This window comes from Hemitrygon akajei, chromosome 19, assembly GCF_048418815.1.
Source record: "Hemitrygon akajei chromosome 19, sHemAka1.3, whole genome shotgun sequence".
Taxonomy (NCBI): Eukaryota; Metazoa; Chordata; class Chondrichthyes; order Myliobatiformes; family Dasyatidae; genus Hemitrygon; species Hemitrygon akajei.
Window position 1 is genome coordinate 41,056,496 of NC_133142.1, and position 23,023 is coordinate 41,079,518.

The 23,023-nt window shown below is 41.2% G+C and overlaps 1 protein-coding gene across 10 annotated transcripts in view; it reads right to left on the reverse strand.

The window, feature by feature from the left end:
- The window catches only part of chl1b (cell adhesion molecule L1-like b), a 920,799-nt gene that overhangs the window by 134,772 nt on the left and 763,004 nt on the right, over positions 1–23,023 (reverse strand). For all 10 annotated transcript variants that reach the window (XM_073072426.1, XM_073072427.1, XM_073072429.1 and 7 more), the window contains one exon: positions 21,689–21,811. In XM_073072426.1, coding sequence (XP_072928527.1) covers positions 21,689–21,811 — 123 coding nt within the window. The remainder of the gene's footprint in view (positions 1–21,688; positions 21,812–23,023) is intronic.

Consider the following 23,023-nt stretch of genomic DNA (forward strand, 5'->3'; position numbering starts at 1 on the left):
ATACTCCATTGTCACAGTTTTCAGGTGGCTCTGGAAGTCGAGCCCCAATAGCACAGGGGCACACAGTTGAGGCATGACCAGTAACGTAAAGTCCCAATACTCTGTGCCCTGCACCACCAATGTCGCTAGACAACCCCTCCCACCCCCCCCCCCCCCCGGATGTCTGTGGAATGTGATCCAGAAGCTATGGTGACCTTCTGGCTTACCGGCTGTGTCACTAGTCTGCAGCATTGCACTGTGTCCGGGTGAATAAAACTCTCAGTGATGCCTGTGTCAAACAGGCAGCTAGTCCTGTGCCCCTCCCCCAGGATGTCCATCATTGACCTTGCAAGCTGGTGTGGGGCGCTTTGGTCGAGGGTCACGGAGGCCAGAGTTGAATCGCCGTCTTGGTGCCCGGTAAGCACCCGTGGGTCGGAGGTGGGGCGATGTGGCACCGATAAAGATGGCCGCCCCCATGCCTCGCACACGGCGGGCAGGCAAGATGGCAGCGACCAAGATGGCCGCCCACATGCCTCACATGAGGTGCTGCTCGACCCCACTCGTGGTTTGGACTCACAGGCCTTGGCGAAGTGGCCCTTCTTTCTGCAGCTGGAGCAGGTAGCTTCTCGGGCCAGGCAGCGTTTTCAGGGGTGCTTTTCGAGTCCGGAGAAGTAACACTGCGCAGACTTGCGACTGGCAGCAGCCGAGGTCGATTCGCCGGCGGGTTGCGGGGACTTCACGGACTCACGACTGGCAGCAGCTGAGCTCGATTCGCCGGCGGGTTGCGGGGACTTCACGGACTCACGACTGGCAGCAGCTGAGCTTGATTCGCCGGCAGGTTGCGGGGACTTCACGGACTCACGACTGGCAGCAGCCGTGGTCGACTCGCCGACGGGTTGCGGGGACTTCATGGACTTGCGACTGGCAGCAGCCGTTGTCGACTCGCCGGCGGGTTGCGGGGACTTCTCGGACTCGCGAATGGCAGCAGCCGTGGTCGATTCGCCGGCGGGTTGCGGGGTTTGCAGCGTCCATGGGGCCAGCGGGAGATTGCGTGCCTGGACAACATCAGCATCGTGCAGAGTGGCCTCCAGCGTGTCGACCAGCTTGATCGCCGACTGTAAGTTAAGATCGGTGTGTTCCAGCAGCCACTGGCGCACGTACACTGACTTGATCCCCGTAACGAAGGCGTCTCTCACTAGCAGCTCCGCATGCTGTTCCGCCGTCAGTCCCCTGCAGTCGCAGGCCCGCACGAGTGTCTGTAAGGCCCGGACAAACTCAGCGCTCGACTCTCCAGCCCACTGCCACTGTGTCGCTAAGCGATGTCTTGCGTAGACGGTGTTCACCGGCCGCCGGTATTGACTTTTGAGGGCATCCATCACACCCTGGTAGTCCATTTGGTCCCTGATCATGGAGTAGACCTGTGGACTGACCCTGGAGAGGAGAACTCTGTGCATCATGGCAGGCTCGGTCACACGAATCTCCTCCAGGTACGATTCGAAGCATGCAAGCCAGAGTTCAAAAGGGATGTCAGCTTCCGGAGATTGAGGGTCAATATCCAATCTGGCGGGTCATAAAATGCTCTCCATGTTTTAAAATTGCTGCTAATAAAATTGATGCACCATCAATAACTCTCGGAGACGGGAGGCAAACGATAGGCTTTTATTAGCAGCAAAAATGACCACAACATCTTGGAGACTGAGGGAGGAGCAGTGCCTCCAATCGCCTTTATACAGGGGTCTGTGGGAGGAGCCACAGGAGCAGTCAGCAGAGGGGCGTGTCCAGACAGGTATACACATAGTTTACCACAATTCCCCCCACCATAAATTTATGTCCTCTAGTTTTAACCTCCCTTGAGTCACATTAACATCCTTATGAATCTTTTCTGCACCCTTAGCAGTTCAATGACATCTTTCTAATAGTTAGGTAACTAAAAGTGTAATCTCACCGAAGACTAGAACACTTATAACATGATGTTCTAGCTCTGTACTCAGTGCCCTAACAGATGAAGACAAACATGCCAAATGGCTTCTCCACAATCTTGTCCATTGTGTAACCATTTTTGGGCAACTCTGTACTTGTATAAACATGAAAAATTCTGCGGATGCTGGAACTCCAAAGCAACACACACAATGTGTTGCAGGGGCTCAGCAGGTCAGGCAGCATCTATGGAAATGAATAAATAGTTGATGTTTTGGGAAAGGACCGTCTTCAGGACTTGTATCCTAGGTTCCTCTGTTCTACAACACACTCCAGAGCCCTGATATTTATTTGTAAGTTGTGCCCTGGTTTAACTTATCAACAATTCATATTTTTTCAAGTTAAATTCATTCTGGTATTCCTTGTCCCAGTTTCCTAAGTACTGCTTAAATCAGAATAACTGTTTCCACCTCTGCCAGCCTTCCAAACTTTCACCACATTTTGGGCCAAAATGTTTCTTCCTCCTTTCCCCGGCAAATTGCCTTCCAACTGGTTATGACCTCATTGCCAAAGGAAACAGGATCCACGGATCTTGCCTGATACATTAGAATCACCTCAATTACGGTAGGTCTCCACTCAGTCATCCTTGTTGCAATGACAACAGCCTAACTTTAGTTAATCTCTCCAACATGTGACAATGATATCAGCTCAGGATACCCTTTGCTTGTAAACGCTTACTGTGCTCCCGTTCTTCTTTCTGGAATTAGATGAAGAGTAATAATGATGGAAGAGCAAAAATTGCAATATATAAAGGAATACTCAGTCATTTTCCTGACAAGGCACATAGTTCAAGTGCTAACTTCCACTAGGTAGTATGATGAGGATCTTATTCAGGCTGGCAATTCTCAGCATAACCATGAATATCTTCTGCATGAGTCTTCTGTGAAAGAGAGTGACATCAGCACTCACTTCACGGAGTGTATGTGTTGGACTGGCATCGTTCAAAATTTTGAAGGAGTTAGAAAAAAAAATAGTATGCTCATATTGTAATGAGAGGGTTAAGAGTAAAAGTATTTCCTCCAAAATCGAGTAGTCAATCTACTGTCGACACAATAAAGAGGTATATAAATCTGGAAGATAAGCGAATCAAAAAGTCTTGATTCTTAAGCTTCACGAGGCCTTGAATCATACAGCCACAAGACATTAAGGAATATGAAATGACAAGATCACCTGCTTCTTTCTTGGAAACCAGTGAGACTGGATCAGCTGACAATGTAAAATACAGTAAGAAATATTTTAAATCTAAAATCTAAAATAGTTTTAGATTTGTAGCTGACTGGAATGTGTAGATTAGAAAAGAAGCACAGGCTTAAGTGAACAAAATCACTAGCTTTCTCCTCCAATCAGAATTACAATCAGTACCAAGGACTTCTGAGATTCTCCAGAGCAGTAGTAAATTCGAGTCTCCGACTAACAGAAGGGTGTGAGACTTGTTCTTTCATCAATCATTTTAAATTATGTTTTCTTGTCTACTGATCAATATCCATCTGCTATGGCGGTGGTAGATGCAGATACAATTAGATAGGTACATGGATGATAGAAAAATGGAGGGCTATATAGGAGGGAAAGGTTAAATTGATCTTAGAGTAGGTTAAAAGGTTGGTGCAACTTTGCGGGCAGAAGGGAATCAGAATCAAAATCAAGTTTAATATCACTGGCGTATCTCATGAAATTCTATTAGTTAGTTTCCCTGGGCCAACCAACACTCCAGAAACACATATATTTCTTTCTAAAGAGTTTCTGTGGATATTTAGTTTTAATAGTGGAACATCACATCAAATCTTCCGAAAATTCAATCCTTTAATACAATTAGAGTGATTTGTGTGAACTTGCACAAAAGAGTCCAAGTTGACCTACTTCTGTATTGCTTTTTGAAAAAAAGATAGACAGATTATGATAGAAATGCCTTGATACTTCCAAGTCCCTTAATGCCCTCAGGACATATCAAATAGAATGACAGCCAATGATGTAATTTTGTGCAGTCACTCTTGAACAAGAAGAAGAAAACCCTTAACCCCGAGTGGAGTCATCATGACACCGTCGTGTCGACGTTTTTTTTAGCAGGGTTTCTTATTTTTACAAGGCCAAGTTGCTAGCTGGACGCTCAACCCAGCACGAATGGAAAGCCTGCAAGGGAGCCGGCTGGATTCGAACTCTGGAGCCTTCGCTCCGAAGTCCGGCGCTGATGCCACTACGTCACCAGCTGGCCAGCAGTCACTCTTACAATATAGAAAATGGCACAAACTGTAAAATAGCAATGATCTAATAATCTATTTCAGTGACATGGACTGAGCAATGAATATTGACTAAGATACTGGAAATTCATCTGTTCTTCACTAGAATAGTGTTCTGGTACCTTTTATCTATCCAAAAGCCATGTGGAAATGTGGTTTGACATCTTAACCAAAAAAGCCTCAGACTGTGCAGTGGGGAACAGGGAGGAGAGATCAGTTCTGAAGTACAAAATAAATTCTACCAGTCACAATTTTGAATGTTATTCCATGCGAGAAGTCAGACTGTAGATATATCAAAATAATCAACTAAAAAATTCAGAACTGAAGTGCATTTCCAACTATCCCCCTGAATGACACCCCCCTGGACACACACAGGCACACGCACACATGCGCACACACACTCCTTTCCATATAAATAGAAAGCATTAATGTATTATGCATGCAGACAGCATATTTTCCTTAGCAACTGTTGACAAACTAAACGTTGAAATCTGGATTTTATTCTTCTCTGTAAGAACAGGCACAAAAAAAAGTACATCACTGTTAAAAATTGGATGACTCGCAAATTTAAATAATCTTGGATTCGTTTAATGGACATCCTGGAAATGATTAATTTTGATTAATTTAAACAGAAAAAGTCTTAAAGAACAAATCCATTAAATCCTTTTCCAATGCATGCAGGCCAATCCACTATTCACCGTAGAAAACATTCTGCTATTCTGAATCCAAAGAGCTCATTATAGTTGAATTATGTAAAGGTATACTAATATATTCAGATAACACACTACTGTCTCTAGTGGGAATCTGGTTTCAGAGACTTTTCTGAAAGAAATAAAGATTTTGAATTCAAAGGTATGTGTAACTAAGTGTCATATGGATTTGTCTGATACAAATGTAAACTGAAAAGCACTTTGCAGACATTCAGCTACTTTGGAAATGCCATAGTAATTCAGCCATTGACAACTCTGATCTCTAAATAGCTCTTGCATTCAACTTTTGGTAATGATCTTTTACAAACAAGTTATATTGCCTTTCTACAGTAAATAACCTTTTGTAAAAATGCTACAGAAGGAGAAAGAAATGCCAGTGTCATTACAGATCAAAAGATTCATAAATACTCAGAAGAAAAGCAGTACCATAGCTAAAAATATACATGACCATACAACATGATTTTATATTTGTTCCACTTTGGTAAGGCTTCTATTAGTTTGGATAATTCCATCTTTTCTATGTTACCACTCATCAATGCAGATCAATATACTACATCAAAGAAAAGAGGATTTAATAGACAGAAGACTTGCAAGTGAAATTATCTGCCCCATATATAATGTTGCTTGAACACCTTGGCAAGCAAAGTAAATGAAACTTCTTATAATACTGATAGATGACTTCATAAAGAAAAGTTATTAAAGATGGTTGATGCTGTCGTTCCAGCCCCTGAGCAAAAATCAATCAAATTAGACACTGATCAAAAAACTTGGAAAGGGGAAGTCTGATAGTCAATATAATTAAAAGATCTCAATGATCTAAAATTTACCCAGGATTTTCTTTTAAACGTAGAAGAACTCAAAAAAGAAAGAGGCAATGTAAATAATCAGAAACATGACTCCTACATCCTTGAAACTGTGGAAATCCAAAGAGGAATGGACCTGCCTTTTAAGTACATTGCAACTTTCCATATTACATCTCGTTGATCTAAATTGTAAGAGCTGTACATTTGCAAAAGGCAACCTTAAGCATTATCGGCAGGTGAAAATTATGTGTGTGCTCGTACTTTCACCTAACTTAGCTCCTACCATTTCATTTGCTACGCATTCAGCTGTTCTTAGACTTCAATGCAACCTTTGTAATGTTTTGCTGACAAGCATCTGTTGGAAATGTGTGACAAAGCCTGACCCAATTTGCCAAGCTGTGCAAGATAACATTGAGAAATACAGACTGATAGCTTTTCATATGGATGCTATAAATCGACCCAAGTTTCTGTCTGGTTTAATAACATGACTTGAAGATAATGTTTGGTATTCAAGTGACAGCTGGAGAATTAGACTATTTGCTTGCAATTTGTTTTAGCCCTGCAGCCATTCTGCTTTAATTTAGCAAACATCTGTATGCAATCTAAAATCAAATCCAATTATGAGAAGCATTATGAATTTCTGTGAACAGCTCAACATAGTGTCAATTTCCACAATAACCTATCATGAGAATTTGGAAAGGAATAACTGATGTAACTATGGCAATATATTATTTAATTTCTGAAAATAATTTTTACAATTCTGGTAATAGGTCATTTAGAACATTCTCAATTTCAAGTTGCTAAAACCATTAAATAATAGGCTACTTACTCCAAACTAGTGTGGAAAAGATTAGCAAATGCCATTGTCAATCAGGTTAGGTAATTGTATTGTTGACAATGATTAATGCTGAATTGAAAACAGAATGTTTATGACTGTGCTCCACTCACTTCGTTGTTTTAGCAAAATGATCCCGCATTTATTGAGAACAGTTGCAATGTTTCTTTATAAGTTCCAATTTCCGTGATATTTAATAAGATGCTTCTTGCATAATTCACTGTTGTTTGCTCTACAATCAACTGGTGGTTGCAAGTCCAGACTTGTGCTCCATGTACATCAAGATCATAGGCCTATGCAATTCCATGAACAGAGACACTGTCATTATGGGGTGTTAATTAACTATGGTCTGTAAAACTGAAAGTTATAAAAATTATCTTAAACATCCCTGAAGGATATTAGTGAATCAGCTGGATTTATATGACTATGTATTTGGTAGTTTGAGGCATTGATATTTCTGATTTTAATTACAATTTGACAATTTAATTTAAATTTATTATTGCAACAATAGTCTATGAGTTCTAGATTGTTGGTTCAGGTATCTAGATTTCTATCTGTGACAGCCACTGACTCTGGCAGGGACAATAATCGAGTCAGAGGAACTTGTAGGGAGTATAACAGCAAAGTTCCTAAGACTGTCCGGAAGACAGAAGGAAGAAAGGGTGGGTGTTCTACCTGCCCATAACCACATTTGAATGCTGATGATGGATCAGTCTCAGCATCTGGAGAAGATGCTTTACATCCCTGACAATACAATAATGTTTCAGACACCACTGTGCTAGTATAGATGGAGAGTGGCAGGATGCCATCTCAAGTGAGTAAGCATCTGCATTTGATCACCTCTGTCCTCTGTATCTTTCGGAGTTCTTGAAAAGAACGACAAATCCTGGTCTGATCCGCAGCGCTTCAGGTTGCACTGAGCCCATTATGTGGTAAGTTGGATGGCAATCCCAGAATCGTTCAGGAAGTAGTGGGAATTCATATAATGAGCTTCTTGGATTGCAGTGGAAAAACAGATGCAGCAGGGCTTTGCTTTCTGTTGCAATATTCCTCTACTGTCATAAGTACAGAAGGAGATGGAGTATCTATCTTACTGGTTTCTCTGTCTTTGACACTTATTGTCACATGTCACTACTCCTGCCATGATCAAAGCCTCCAACTTGCAATCCTTGACAATTGGTTGCTCATTAAATCATTAGAGTTTTTCTGATTAGTGGTTTAGGAAATGGTGCTGTACTTGCAGATATTCATGGGAATTCTGACCTTGATTTCAAATGACAGACAAGAGAAAATGCAGAAACAGCTATGCAGCACAATTTGGCATTTAAAGCCTTGGGGAGCAGTTGTAGAAAACTTCGAAGTGAAGACTTATGAATGGATTTGATTATAATTTATTTCATTGTGTTGATTTCTTACAATAGGACCTTTTTTAAAAAATAACAAGACACATTACCTGCTTTTTAGAATTGTCCTTTTAATTTCAAAATCTTGGACTCTGCAAGATTCATTTCTCATAGTGATTACAAGTTTAAAGGTGAAGTTATTTAAGAATAATTGCCAATTTGGAAAATTATAACAGCTCAGTCTTTACATTTGAAATGATTCCCTGTTTCATGACAAATACTGTCATCAGCCATTATACTAGTAGATATCACATTTAAAGTCAATGCAATAATATTAGTATAGTGATCAATTCAAAATGCTTATGCTTTTTAAATTTTCATTTCCACAGATATTCAGTTTAAAAATGCTGTGAGAAATTACTAAGCCTTTAATTCTAGATTACCACAAAGAAGACATAAATAAGGGTGGATACTTGGCCCACCAAGAAAGTAATTGCAATCCCACCTCTCTGAACATTTAGCTTTGTCTCAGATAATTCCTGTCATCTGATTCAAGGTCCATTCCAAACATTGTACTGCATTTATAAAGTGAGTCAGGGAGATAATAAGAAATGTATGATTAGTGACAACTTTATTAGGTACCTCCTATATCTAATAAAGTGGCCACTGACTGCATGATTGTTATCTTCTGCTGCTATAACCCATCCATTTCAAGGTTTGATGAGTTTAGTGTTCTGAGTTGCTCTTCTGCACACCACTGTTGTAACATATAGTTATATGAGTTAATGTCACCTTAAACCAGCCTGGCCATTCTCCTCTGACCTCTCTCATTAGCAAAGCACTTTGCCCACAGAACTGCTGCTCAATGGATGCTTTTAAAAAAAATTTTCACTCTGTTCTCTGTAAAGTCTGGAGACTGCTGTGAGTGAAAATCCCAGGAGATCAGCAGTTTCTGAGATACACAAACCATTCTATCTGGCACCAACAATCATGACACAGACGCTGTTCTGATGTTTGGTCAGAACAACAACTGAACCTCTTAACCATGTTTGCATTCTTTTATACACTGAGTGGCTGCCACATGATTGGCTAATTAGATATTTGTATTAACGAAGTGTACAGCTGTAGCCAATAAAGTGCACACTTATGGTGTTGGAGAGTGGGTAGTTGCATGAAGACAATTTTCAGCAGTGTTTTTGCCAGAGTCTCTTTGACCCAGTCACAACATTAAGCATTCTTCCCGGGTCCGTTCCCCAATTAAACACAGTATGGACAAATGAAGGAATGCACAGCAAAATTTCTGCTTTGCTAGTTGAAGACACATTACAAGCATCCGTTTTGATAGATTCTGTAGTTAACTACATGGAGAAAAAGAACTCAAAATGCACTACAGATGCACTAAGGCTCACCCAAGGTTCAGTGGCCCCTTTACTCAAAATCAAAATGAAGCTTGAAAGCTCTACATGCCAATGGAAGGAAGAAGCGTGCTCCAGATAACAAAATATAGGTGAATGGAGGCTGTCACAAAAGAGCCACGAAAAGCATATGGATTCAGTGCTGCAAGCAACTTAAAAATATCATTATATCTGAAAAGCTGTGCATTGTGACATAAACACTTATATCTAGTGCAATACTCTAGCCCTTCAACTGTCTGCTAATGCTTTCCAAAACATTGCCCTCACAAATTTTTACCTGGTGATGAAGGAACAGATGGTGAGCATTTGAGTGGCAGTGGAAGGTTCAGATCGGTGAGCATAGAAAGCTTTCGGCCCAGTTGGATCAGTTATTGCACCTTGACAGCCATCAGCAAACAGAAACATAAGCAGAGAATATATGGTGCCCTGGCGGTTATCAGAGCCCATACTGGGTGATACTTGCAAGAAGACGGAATCAGTTTGTCTCAAGTAAGATAAGTGCCTGCTAAAGCGTGCACTGCATAAAATATTTCTGATGGCATATATGCTAGTGCTGTTGAGGTAAAGATCGGATAATTGTGCTGTTCATTAAAAAAGCAATCAGATAAAAAGCTTTACTGAGGAAATACGCACTCTGAAGGCCATCTTAAATAGGATCCACAACCCCTTGGAATGTCATTCAACACACCACAGAATGGCTTTTATCAATTAATTTGTAGCAGTTACTGGTGGGGTTCTAGTCACCTAGCTATTGGTAGGATGTCAGTGAAATGAAGAGGGTGCAGAAATGATTCACAAAGTTATCGCCAGGTGCTGAGGTTTGAGTTCCAAAGGAGGGGTGACCTTATAGGTTTTTATAAAATCATGAGGAACTGAGATAAGGTGAAAGGGCAAACACGAGGAAATCTGCATTTTGTGTGTGTTGTAAGGTGAAAGGTCAGTTTTTTGCCCAGTGTAAGGGATAGAAAGTATAGGTTTGAGGTCAGTGTGAAAAATTTAAAGGAGACTTGAGGGAATATATATTTCACACAGAGAGCAGTGAATATATGGTACAAGCTGTCAGAAGAAATGATAAAGGCAGGTAAAATTAAGTCAAAGTCAAAGTTGAGCATACAAGCACATGTATGCACAGGTGCACTGAAAATTTACTTGTAACAGCATCATGTGCACAAAGCATTAGATAAGCAGCATTCACAGGAAAAAAACATCTCTTAACATAAATTATGCACAGTGTTTAGAAGTAGGAGCACAATTAGAACAAAAAAGTTAATTTTAATGCAAAGAGGTGATTTTGTTGCCATACTGAGGCAGTGATTAGCATGAAGGTTGGTTGAAGTACCAAATGGTTAAGGGAAAGCAGCCGTTCTCGAACTCTGTGATATAGAGCTTCAAGCTTCTGAACCTTCTGTGAGAAGATGGCATCGCCTGAATGATGGGGATCTTTGATGATAGATGCTGCCTTTTTTATTGCAATGGTTAATAGACTTTCAGGCAGTTACATGAAGAAGAAATATTAGGAGGAATATGGGTAAATGTAGGTAAATAGGACCAGTTCAGGTTGATAACTTGTTTGGCATGGATGAGTTGGGCTGAAGGGCCTGTCTCTTTGCAGATTAACTCTATGAATCTACCCCTACAAGGCAGGACAATCAAAAAAGTAAAACACATAAGTTCTAAGGAGCAGTGACAAGGAGAACTTAAATTTAATCCACGTTAGGATGCAAAGATTAATGATTGAGGAGAATTTCAGTGATTAGATGGTCATATGCAGTGGGGTCCTACAGGGGTCAGTGTTAAAGACCTTGAATTTCTTAATAAATATTTCAAGAGGACTAAAATATAAAAGATGCAATGTTGAGGCTTTATGAGGCATTGTTCAGACCACATTTGAAGTATTGTGAGCACTTTTGGGTCCCATACATAAGAAAGGATGTGCTGACATTGGAGAAGGTCCACAGGATGTTCAGAGGAATGATCACAGGAATGAAACTATTAATAGCTAGGCAGTATTTTATGGCTCTGGGCCTATAATCACTGGATGCAGAGGAGATTTACAAGGATGTTGCCTGGATTGGGGAGCATGCCTTATGAGAATAGGTAGACTGAACTCGGCCTTCTCTCCTTGGAGCGACAGAGGATGAGAGATGACCTGATAGAGGTGTATAAGATGATGAGAGGTATTGATGGTGTGGAGAGCCAGAGGCTTCTTCCCAGGGCTGAAATGGTTGCCACAAGAGGACAGAGTTTTAAGGTGCTGGGGAGTAGGTGCAGAGGAGATGTCAGGGGTAAGTTTTTTACTCAAAGAATGGTGAGTGCGTGAAATGGGCTGCTGGCAACGGTGGTGAAGATGGATACGATAGGGTCTTTTAAGAGACTTATGGATAGGTACATGGAGCTTAGAAAAATAGAGGGCTATAGGTAAGCCTAGTAATTTCTAAGGTAGGGACATGTTTGGCACAAATTTGTGGGCTAAAGGGTCTGTATTGTGCTGTAGGTTTTCTATGTTTCTATGTTAACGAGTGAGGAAGAACAAATGCGTAGACTATGAACCGTTCAGGTGGCAAAGCATATTTGCAGCTCTAATTATTTGAGACATGGGATAGAAGAGAGGGGTATATTACAGTAGTGGAATCTTTGAATCTTTTTCATGTTTAGTTACTAAGAGATTGGGAGGCTTAGATTACACGTTACTCGGAGTCTGTTTATGTATACGTTAACCGTCATTAATGTAATCCCGATCTCTTTGTATCACTATCATTGTTATGTTTATCTATTTGAAACTTAATAAAAAAGATTGATAAAGAATGAAAAATGAGGTGCAAACAGACGCAGGAGACCTTTTGCAGGATTTCCCTAAAGGTTAATTTGCAGGTTGAGTCTGTACTGAGGACAGTAATTGCAATGTTAGCATTAATTTCAAGAGGATTACCATATAAAAGCAAGAATGTAATGCTGAAACTTTATAGAGAACTGGTGAGGCCTCTCTTGGAATATTGTAGGTTTGGGCCGCTTATCTTAGAAAGAATGTGCTGAAACCAGAGAGGGTTCAAAGGACGTTCACGAAAATGATTCCAAGATTGAATGGCTTGTCATATGAACAGCATTTGACTGCTCTGGGCCTGTACTCATTAGAATTCAGAAGAACGAAGAGTTACCTCATTGAGACCTATTGAATAGTAAAAGGCCTTGATAGAGTTGATTTGGAGAGGATGTTTTCTATGGTAGAATCTAAGATCAGAAGATACAGTCTCAGAACAGAGGGGTGTCCTTTTAGAACGGACATAAGGATGAATTTCTTTAGTCAGAGTGGTGAACCTGTGGAATTCATTGCCACAGGCTGCTGTGGAGGCCATGTCTTTATATATATTTAATGCAGAGATTGGTGGATTTTTGATTTGTATGGGCATGAAGGGATATGTGGAGAAGGCAAGAGATTGAGGCTGAGAGGAAAATGGGATCAGCCAAGATGAAATGGCGGAGCAGACTTGATGGGCCAAATGGCTTAATTATGCTTCTCTCTTATGATATATGGTCTTATGAAGACAAAGCATTGGTGTTCTTTGCACACCCAACCTGTGCTAATGATCAAAACTAAATAGAATGTATCTTTCTATCGACCTTCTGGAGTTACCAATGGGTGGGCATTAGTGAGAATCTCCAGATATGAAATGTATCTTCAGCAACTGATAACAGGCTCAGTAAGAACTCAGTATGAACTTTCTTTCTCCCGAGGCCACCTGTCCCATGATCCTTTCCCTTCTCCAGCTTTGTATCACTTTCGCCAATCACCTTTCCAGCTCTCAGCTTCAACCCACCCTCTCCAGTCTTCTCCTATCATTTCACATTTCCCCCTCCCCCCACTACTTTCAAATCTCTTAGTATCTCTCCTTTCAGTTAGTCCTGACGAAGGGTCTCGGCCCGAAACGTCGACAGTGCTTCTCCTTATAGATGCTGCCTGGCCTGCTGTGTTCCACCAGCATTTTGTGTGTGTTGTTTGAATTTCCAGCATCTACAGATTTCCTCGTGTTTACTCTGGTCATCACTTGGCGTCTGGGCTTTGATGGTTTGGATAATTCAGGGGAGTTATTAGTCCCTGTGTCAATTCCACTGAATATGATCTACTCTCCCATCTTCTTCCTCTCTGAACCACAGGGAGTCTGTCCTTCTCATCACCATCCATCCCCACCAGTAACCACATCCAAGAGTTCATTCACTGCCATGCCCATCATATGGAATATGATGCCATTACCAAGCACACATTAACATTCCCTCTGCTTTCAGCATTTCAAAGGATCCTTTCCTTCTACTGCACAATAGCTTACTCCTCAATCAATCCCAACAATCTGCTTCCTCTGATAGCAGCAACCCTTGCTACCACCGTAGGTGTGAAATCTGCAATTTAACATTTCTCTCACCTAGATCTCCAAAAACACCTTTCAAATGAAGTAAGAATGTTCCTGCTCATCTTTCAAGTGTATTATAATTACTGCTTTTTAATGCAAAAAGATGTGATGGAAATAAAGTAACCACATGCCAGGACACTAGAGTCAGTTTGCAGGCAAGACCCAGAGTTTCAGAGAACATGCCATTTTAATTGCACATTCCACACCTGTTCTGACCTTTGCATCACCCTGTTCCAGCAAAGCACAATTTAAGCTCAAAACAAAGCACATCATTTTTCATTGCAGCACTTTATGGACTCAACTTGGAGTTCAGCAATTTTACATGGTTTTAATTGACCATTATTTTTATTGGACAAGAGTCTTTTGTAACAATTCTGCTACTTTTCAATGACTCTTCCCTAAGATCCACCTTCATCCTGTTTCCCTTCCCTTTTCAATCGCAGCAATCAACAACTTTGTCACGTAATCTCTCCTGTCTCCCAAGTATTCAATGACATTTGCTTGAATATTGAATCAAGTTTTTGCCCAGTAAATTGAAAACTAAATCAAATGTTGGAACTTACTGTGGGTTGCACAATGCCTGCAATTTTTCCATTGCCTGCTTCATCTGGCACACAAATACACAAAGGTGCCTGGAAACCCAACTACTAGACATAATTAGACCATAAGACTATAAGACACGAGAGCAAATTAGGTCATTCAGCCAATCAAGTTTGTTTTGCCATTCCATTATGGTCGATTTATTATTCCTCGAAATCCCATTTTCCTTCCTCTCCTCGTAACCTTTGACAGCAAGAACCTAACAATCACTGTTTAAATATACTCAATTACTTGGCCCACACAGCCATCTGTGGTAATGAATTCCACAGACTCACTACACTCTGTCGATAAAACTTCTCCTCATCTCTTTCTAAATGGCTGACCCTCTATCCTAAGGCTGTGCCTTTTGGTTGTAGACCCACCCATTATTGGTCAGCCACCCTCTCCACAGCCACTCTATAGTTGATATGTTTCAATGAGAACCCACCTCATTCTTCTAAACTCCGGCAAATACGGGCACAGAGCCATCAAGTGCTTCTGATACTGAACCTTCATTCTTTCATTCCCAGGCAACACATACAAAATGCTGGAGGAACTCAGCAGGGAAGTCATCATTTATGGAAATAAGTAAACAGTTGAAGTTACAGGCCCAGACCCATAGTCAGGACTGAAAGGGAAGGGGAGAAGTCACAACAAGGTGGGAGGAGCGAAGGAAGGAGCACAAGGTGGCAGGCAATAGGGGAACCTGGGAGAGGGGGAGAGGGAAAGTAAAGAGCTGGGTGTTTGATTGGAGAAAGCGATAAAGGGCTGGAGAACAGGGAAGCTTATAGAAGAGGATAGAAAACACATGGAAGGAAGGGAAGGGGAAGAAGCACCAGAGGATGGTGATGGGCAGGTAATAAGTGAAGGTGTGAGAGGGAAACAAGAATGGGGAATGGTGAAGAAAAGGAGGCGGGGCAATTATCGGAAGTTTGAGTAATCGATGTTCTGCCATCAGGTTGGAGGCTACCCAGACAGAATATAAGGTGTTTTTTAAATTGAGATACAGCTTGGAGTAGGCCCTTCCAGCCCTTCAACCCATGCCACACAGCAAACCACCGATTTAACGCTAGCAAAGGAATGGAACAGTTTACAACAACCAATTAACCTACCAGTTGGTATGTCTTTGGACAGTGGGAGCCAACAGGAGCACTCAGAGGAAATTCTCACAATGGTGGGGAGAACGTCCTTACAAGAATGTTGGGAATTGAACCCCAGTTGCCTGTACTGCAAAGCGTTATGTAGACCACTACACCACCATGTCGTCCCAATGTGAGTGTGGCCTCATTGTGGCAGTACAGGAGACCATGGACTGACATGTTGGAATGGTAATGGGAAGTAGAATTGAAATGGGGGGCCACTGGGAAATCCCTCTATTTAATGGCAGATGGAGCAAAGTTGCTTGACGAAGCAATCTCCCAATCTACGTCGGGAGCACCAGGTACCATAGATGACCCCAACAGGCTCTCAGATGAAGTGTTGCCTCATCTGGAAAGACTATTTGGGGCCCTGAATGGTAGTGAGGGAGGAGGTGTCTCCTCAGAAGCAGTGACAAAACAAAGAAACCCAATAGAACCCATTAAAACAAAAAAAAACTGTTGTGCAGAAAAAAACAAATCATGCAAACAATAAAAATAAGCAACAAACATTCATAACCAAAGTTCATAAAGTGAGTCCACAGCCGTAAAGCCAGTCATCAGTGTAGTCTATACAGGAGCCCATGAGTTGCAGGCTACAGCCTCAGTTAAGCTCAGAGATTAGTAAAACTCGTGGAGCAGTGAGCTGAACTGACCCACTCCTCGCCTCCAGCCCCAACACCCTGACCTTTTTAATCTGTCCCAGTACTTAAATCATCCACCCTTGGGTTGCAACCTGCTCACTGATTTGGGCCTGTCACTTTGATATGCTTTCGGGCCAGGTCCCCACTACCTTGATTTGGCGCATTCCCAACTTTTCCAATTTGGCATGGCTCTTAAATTGGTCAAACCATGGGTCTTTCCTCACTCTCAGGCCCAAGCCTGAGGTCTACCACCTTGACTCTGCCTTGCCTCCATTTGCCTTGCCACAGTTCTGCTGCATCAAATCACCTCCAAGCCCACTCCAGCAATGGCCAAGCATTGGCTTATTCCTTGCTCTCAGGCCCCTGGTCTGCCAACTTGATTCAGCCCATGCACATCATGCCACAAATGTACTGTACCTTTGAGAATTCAGTTCGCACCCCAAAAATACCAAGTCATACAGGCAGTTCAAAAGCTCAACTCCGAAAGGGAAGTTACAAGCTATTGATAGCCATGATCATATCTGAGAAAATGTGTGATTAATACAGAAATTTACAGCTTTGTTTGTTTCGATTGTACCAGCAAATCATTATTCTGCGTCACCAGCGCTATCTTAAACTTGAAGATTTCTTTCAGAACCCTGGGGTGTAGTGCATTTGGTCCAGATGACTTATCTACCTTCAGACCTTTCAGCTTCCCAAGCACCTTCTCCTAAGCAATAATAGTGACACTCACTTCGGCCCCCTGGCACTCCCTCATTTTTGACATATTGCTAGTGTCTTCCACAGTGAAGACTGATGTAAGATACGTATTGTTCATCTGCCTTTACATTGTCCCCCATAACTACCTCTCCAGCATCATTTTCCAGCAGTCCAAGATCAATTCTCACATCACTTGTCCACTTTATACCTGCATATGTAAAAATAAACTTTGGTATCCTCTTTTATATTACTGGCTATCTTACCATCATATTTCATCTTTTCTCTCCTTTTAGATACCTTCTGTTGGATTTTAAAAGCTTCCCAGTTCTATGACTTCCCATTAATTTTTGCATTATTATATGCCCTCTCTTTTCCTTTTATGCTGTCATTGACTTTCTTTGTCAGATATGGTTGCCTTATTCTCCCTTTAGAATACTTTATCATCTATGGAATGCATCTATCCTGTGCATTCCAAATTGTCCCAGAATCCCCAGCCATTGCTGTTCTGTTGGCAACTCTGATAGCTTCCCCTTCCAACCTACTTTGGCTAACTCCTCTGTCAAGTCTCTGTAACTCCCTTTACTCCAATGATCACTGCCTCATAAGGGTTCCTTTATCTTAAGATCCTAATCAAATCTGGTTCATTACCCAAGACATAATCCTGAATTGCCTTACCCCTAGTAGTCTAAATCAGAAGCTGCCACCTTGTAGGCACTTTATAAATTCTCTTTTTTGGAAACAAGCATCAACCTGATTTTCCCTTCCTACATGTATATTGAACTCCTCAATGACTATTGCAATTTTGCCCTTTTTATATGCCTTTTCTATCTCCCCTTGAAATTTATATGCCACATCCTGTTTGCAGTTTCTTAACTAAGATTTTCCATCTTCTGATCATATGTCACCTCTTTGTAAGGATTTGATTTCATTTATTCCAACAGTCAACCCTTCCCCTTTGCCTACCTGCCTGTCCTTTCAACACAACATGTATTCTTGAATGTTCAGCTTCCAACTATGATCTTCTTTCAGCCACAAATCTCTGATGCCCACAATGTCATACCTGCCAATCTCTAACTGTGCTGCAAAATCACCTATCTTATTTAAATATAATACCTTCTGTCCTGTATTTATCACCCTTTTTGATTTTGTCCCCATGGTACAATTCAACTCATCCCACTGACTACAATTTTGCCCTATCATTTGCCTGTCTTTCCTCACAGTCTCACTACACACTGCATCTATTTTATACCAATTGCCCCATCCTGAGTCCATCACTCTGTTTCCCATTCCCATGCCAAACTAGTTTAAGCTCTCCCCAACAGTTCCAACAAAGCTGCCCACAATGATGTTGGTCCCTCTTGGTTCAGGAGCAACCTGTCCTTTGGCACAGGTCATACCTTCCCCAGAAGAGATCCTAATAATCCAGAAATCTGAAATAATGCTCCCTACACCAATTCCTCAGTTACACAATAATCTGCCTAGTCAGCCTATTCTTACACTCACTCATGCATGGAACAGGCAGCAATCAAGAGATTACTACCCTAGAGGTCTGGCTTTTCGGCTTCCTATCTAACTCCCTATACTCTCTTTTCAGAACGTCCACCTTTTTCTTATCTATGTCGTTGTTACCAGAACTTCTGATTGCTCACCCTCCCCCTTCAGAATGCTGTCGAACTGATCCGAGACATCCCTAATCCTGGCACCTAGGAGGCAAGATATCATCCAAGTGTCTCTTTCACATCCACAGATCCTCCTGTCTGCTCCTCGAACTCCTCTGAGCCACAGACCAAGGCTCAGTGCCAGAGACACAGTCGCTGCGGCTTCTCTCAGTAGATCATCCCCCTCAACTGTACCCAAGGTGGCATAGATATTATTCAGGGAACAACCACAGGGGTACTCTGCACTGGCTGCCAAAATTTTCCCTTTCCCTCTGCTGGCACTCACCCAGGTACCTGCCACCTGCCACTGGCAAAGAACATACTGTACTACTAACTCTGCAGCCATTATTAAGCACAGTAGCTATGTATTAATAGAGAAAGCAGCCTGTTGAGCCCAAGCCTCACACTTTAACACTAGTCCACTCCTACAATGGTCACTCCGCAGACAATTCCCTTGATTTTATTGATTTAAATAAAAATTCATTTCTGACAAGACTTGTTCCTTTCAAACAGCATCTGCCCTACAACAAAGAAACATACCTCCTCTCTCTCATTCTCATATTACACAATCCGTTATCTTGCATGATATTCCATCGCATTCCATGCGTCAAGCAACATTCACAAGATACTATTGCACAAAGTGACCCTCAAGCCAAGTGTACTGCTGAAAACCTGCCTCAGGTGGGTTGTCCCCTTTAAGTAATGCACTTACATATCTCACCCTTCATCTACTATTGCCCACCCACACAGAAAGTAATCCTAACAGCCTGTGATCCTTGTCAATCTCTCCAACCAATGATTTGTGCACCCAACCTCTCCTCTTCTGATGGTGAACCCCATCCCCCTTTCTAACTAACATCCAAGAGCAATACCTTGTCCCACCTCATCAATTAATTAGTTGACACAACCTTTAATGGCATTCTGAATATACGGTGCCCTTACCATTTTCCTGGACTGATCTCTACCGTCTCATGACATAACCTCTGCCAATCGCACAAACTTATAACCATATTTTGAATCCCTTTCCCATTGCCCATGGCCACTCTCCACAGCAATCAATCTCGCCACCCCTAACATAGCCTGACCCTCCATTTGTTGACTCAGCTGTAGTAAAACAACCAAAGAACAGGTTTTTCAGGTTGCAAATTCTCATTACAAAGGTGATCCCTGCATTATGGAATGATTGTGTTCCTAGAAAGCTGTCTATATCACAGGGATGTTTCTTGCTTATATTAATAGATTTTCTCTGTGATGACAAAGGCATCAACACTGTTATTTAACAGCTGAGGCTAACAATAGACTTGAGGGATGAACAATACTGATATAAAAATTAAAACACATTCTGTCAATTTTCATTTTTACTCACTCAATGCTGTGAGGCAATAATATTTGGAAATGACATCACTGTGTCCACTGGTTTGTCAGTCACAGGTGAGTCTTTCCTTTGCTACATGCTTTTCAGTCTGATGACATATGAACAGATGCCTCAGAGTGCAATGCTGTACTCCACATCTTGTGGAAGTTGTGGTTGGCAAGGGTTAAAGACAACACCCAGCCAAGGATGACGGCAGCAATGTGTAGTCAACAACAGACAAGGGAGACCTTTGAAGTAAGTCCCCCAGAGCCAATTTTGTGTGTTTCAGACAGACAGGTGAAATTGACAATGGCAGTGCAAAATCAACCTAGAAGAACACCTTTAGACGGTGCCAGAAACAGACAAGATAGAAATAACAGAAGGATATGAAGTACACCCAAAAACTAAGGGACAGTTTCTTTACTAACTTCAAAATATCATCGGTTATCAGCTTGAAGTTTCGGTTAACATTTAACACACTACTGTGAATGGTGAATAATCTTGCAAGTAAGCATTTCAAACACACACACATTACCAAGTGGTCAATATCCATAACTGATAATCCAAATCTGTATAAAGATAACAGTTTTCTGTTCAGACTTCAGAACAGTGTGGGTGACAAGGGTGATGTTGTTCTCCTTATGAATAAGTAAAATATCCTTGACTTTTATGACTGCTTGTGTTCTGGAACCAGTTATTTAGCTACTATATTTTATTATCAGTGATGACAATCCGCAAGGCATTTTCTCTTACGGGCGAGGCTTGTAGATTAGGGAGTTGTTTAGTAAGTAGGGATATTAAAAAAAGGATGGAATTAACTGGAGTTCTTGGGAGAAAGGTGGTGTAGAAGGAGTTCAAAGGATCATGGATTAAACTGCAGTGACTTGGTAATTGAAGTGTAGTAAAGTCTGAGGGATTACATTAAGGATCTGTCCATAGCTACTGTAGTTCCTCACATGGCAAAGGAAAAGGAAGTTTGAATTCCATAAGGAAAAATTTCCTTAACCTAAATGGCTGTAACGTGGGAGTTGCCTGTACGTGATACCATGGCCCCGAGTGTGTGTAAACTTATTAAAGGCCTGCCAAGTATTTTCTATAATTATATTTTCTGTATTTTGATATTCAAAACAAAACAGGAAAAGCTGACTGAATACTGAAATGTTAAGGCAAGAGTATCTCTTTAATACCAGAGGACATGCACTGAAGGTGGGAGGGGGTAGGTTCAAGGGGAAATGAGGGGTAAGATTTTTATTCAGTGAGTTGTGGGTGCCTGAAATGTGCTGCCTAGTATTGTGGTGGAGGCAAATACATTTACAGGCTTTGAAGAGATGTTAGGATAGGTACATGGATGTAAGGAAGAAGGAGGGAAATTGACATGGTGTAGATAGGAGCAATTAATGTTTGGGTGTTTTTGATTTGCTTCTTAGCTGGTTCAGCACAGCACTGTGGGCTGAATGGCCTGTTCCTGTTCTGTACCGTTCTAACAGACTACCCTAATATTAACAACTAATTGTTACGAGCTATTGCAATGTGGGAAACATTCTTGTCTCTAAGTTTAACAAATAAGTTCAGATGCTACCACCTACAGTCAATGGTGAGAGACCACCACAGTACTGAGAAGCTATTGGGATGTTGACATTCGACCATTTGTTCCATTAGCTGCAATATTAAGATCAAATTACATTATTTCGAAGAAAAGCTCTAGAATTTATATTAAGCACACAAACTAACTGGCTCCCAGTGGGGGAAAAATGGCTGTGAAGTATTTTGGATATCTTGAAATTGAGAAAGGTGATATATAAATGTAAGTTTTTAAATGAAGATATATTAACATCAATATCTATTTTGTACAATACAATAAAATAAAGCAGATGGAGTTAATTTGTAAAATAGTCCATTTAACCACATTTTCTACTTACTCAGTTGGTACTGGAGCAAATAACCAGTCAGAACGCCATTTGGTTTTGCTGGAGGTCCCCACATCAGAGTCACTGAGTTTTTGGCAAAGTTCCCAATTCTCAGAAAAGCCGGCTGTGCAGGGACTGTCAAGGCAAAGCAAAATCATTTTCAATTATACTTCTAGGTTTCAGTCTCTATTAAGAAAAAAGAAAATTAAAGAGAAATATTTTCAGAACCCACAAATAGCATACAAAGTAATTTTTACCATTTTTCCTAATATTAGGTATTATAAGGCATATCAACACATTACATAAAATTCCAATTATTAATTTTTAATTAAACAGAGATCATTTCTGATGTGAAAACAGACACACCTTCACTGCTCCATAAATCATGTCATTAATACGGTCCATAAGGCATGAATTATCAGTGCTACTTTGATGCCACTGGATAACTTGCCATTAATGAAGCAAATGTATTAGTTTCATGGGCCACAATAGAAATGGTTGTAACAAGATAGTGATTTCTTTTTTGGTGAGTTTACTGACAGCAATGCAGGTCACCCACCAATCGATGCAATTTTGGAACTCATAAGTTGCCTTCAACACAAATTGTTCAGAATTTTATGCCAATAAAGTGGATGCATTAATGCAATAATAAAGATGTACCTCATTAATTTGCCATGTCTTTTCCAACTCCTCCTGAGCTGATATATATTTAATAAACATGGCTTTCACGTTGGCCAACATGATTAGATATTAATTCATCAATTATTTACATCAGCGGATGCTCACACATCATGCTCTGGTTTGAAACCTCATTGAAATGGAGAGGGGATCTGAAAAGTGCAGTTTTCATGGCTGGAGAGAAACAACTCTGACCAAACTGGATTGTTTTATTAATGTGCTTTGAAATATTCAGCAGAGAAAAAAACTTTCACTCTGTGGCCACTTTGTTAGATTCCACCTGACCCAATAAAGTGGCCACTGACTGTACGTTTCTGGTCTTCTGCTGCTGTAGCCCATTCACTTCAATGTTTGATGTGTTGTGCATTCAGAGATGCACTTCTGTATGCCGTTGTTATAACGCAAGGATGTTTGAGTTACTGTTGCCTTCCTGTTAGCTTGAACCGGTCTGGCCATTCTCCCCGACCTATCTAATTAACAAGGCGCTATATCCAGCGAACTGTCACTCACTGGATGTTACTTGTTGTTCGCCCCATTCTCTGCAAACTCCAGAGACTGGTGTGCATGAAGACCCCAGCTGATCAGCAGTTTCCGAGATACTAAAACCACTCTATCTGGCACCAACAATCATTCTGCAATCAAAGTCATGTAGATCACATTTCTTCCCCT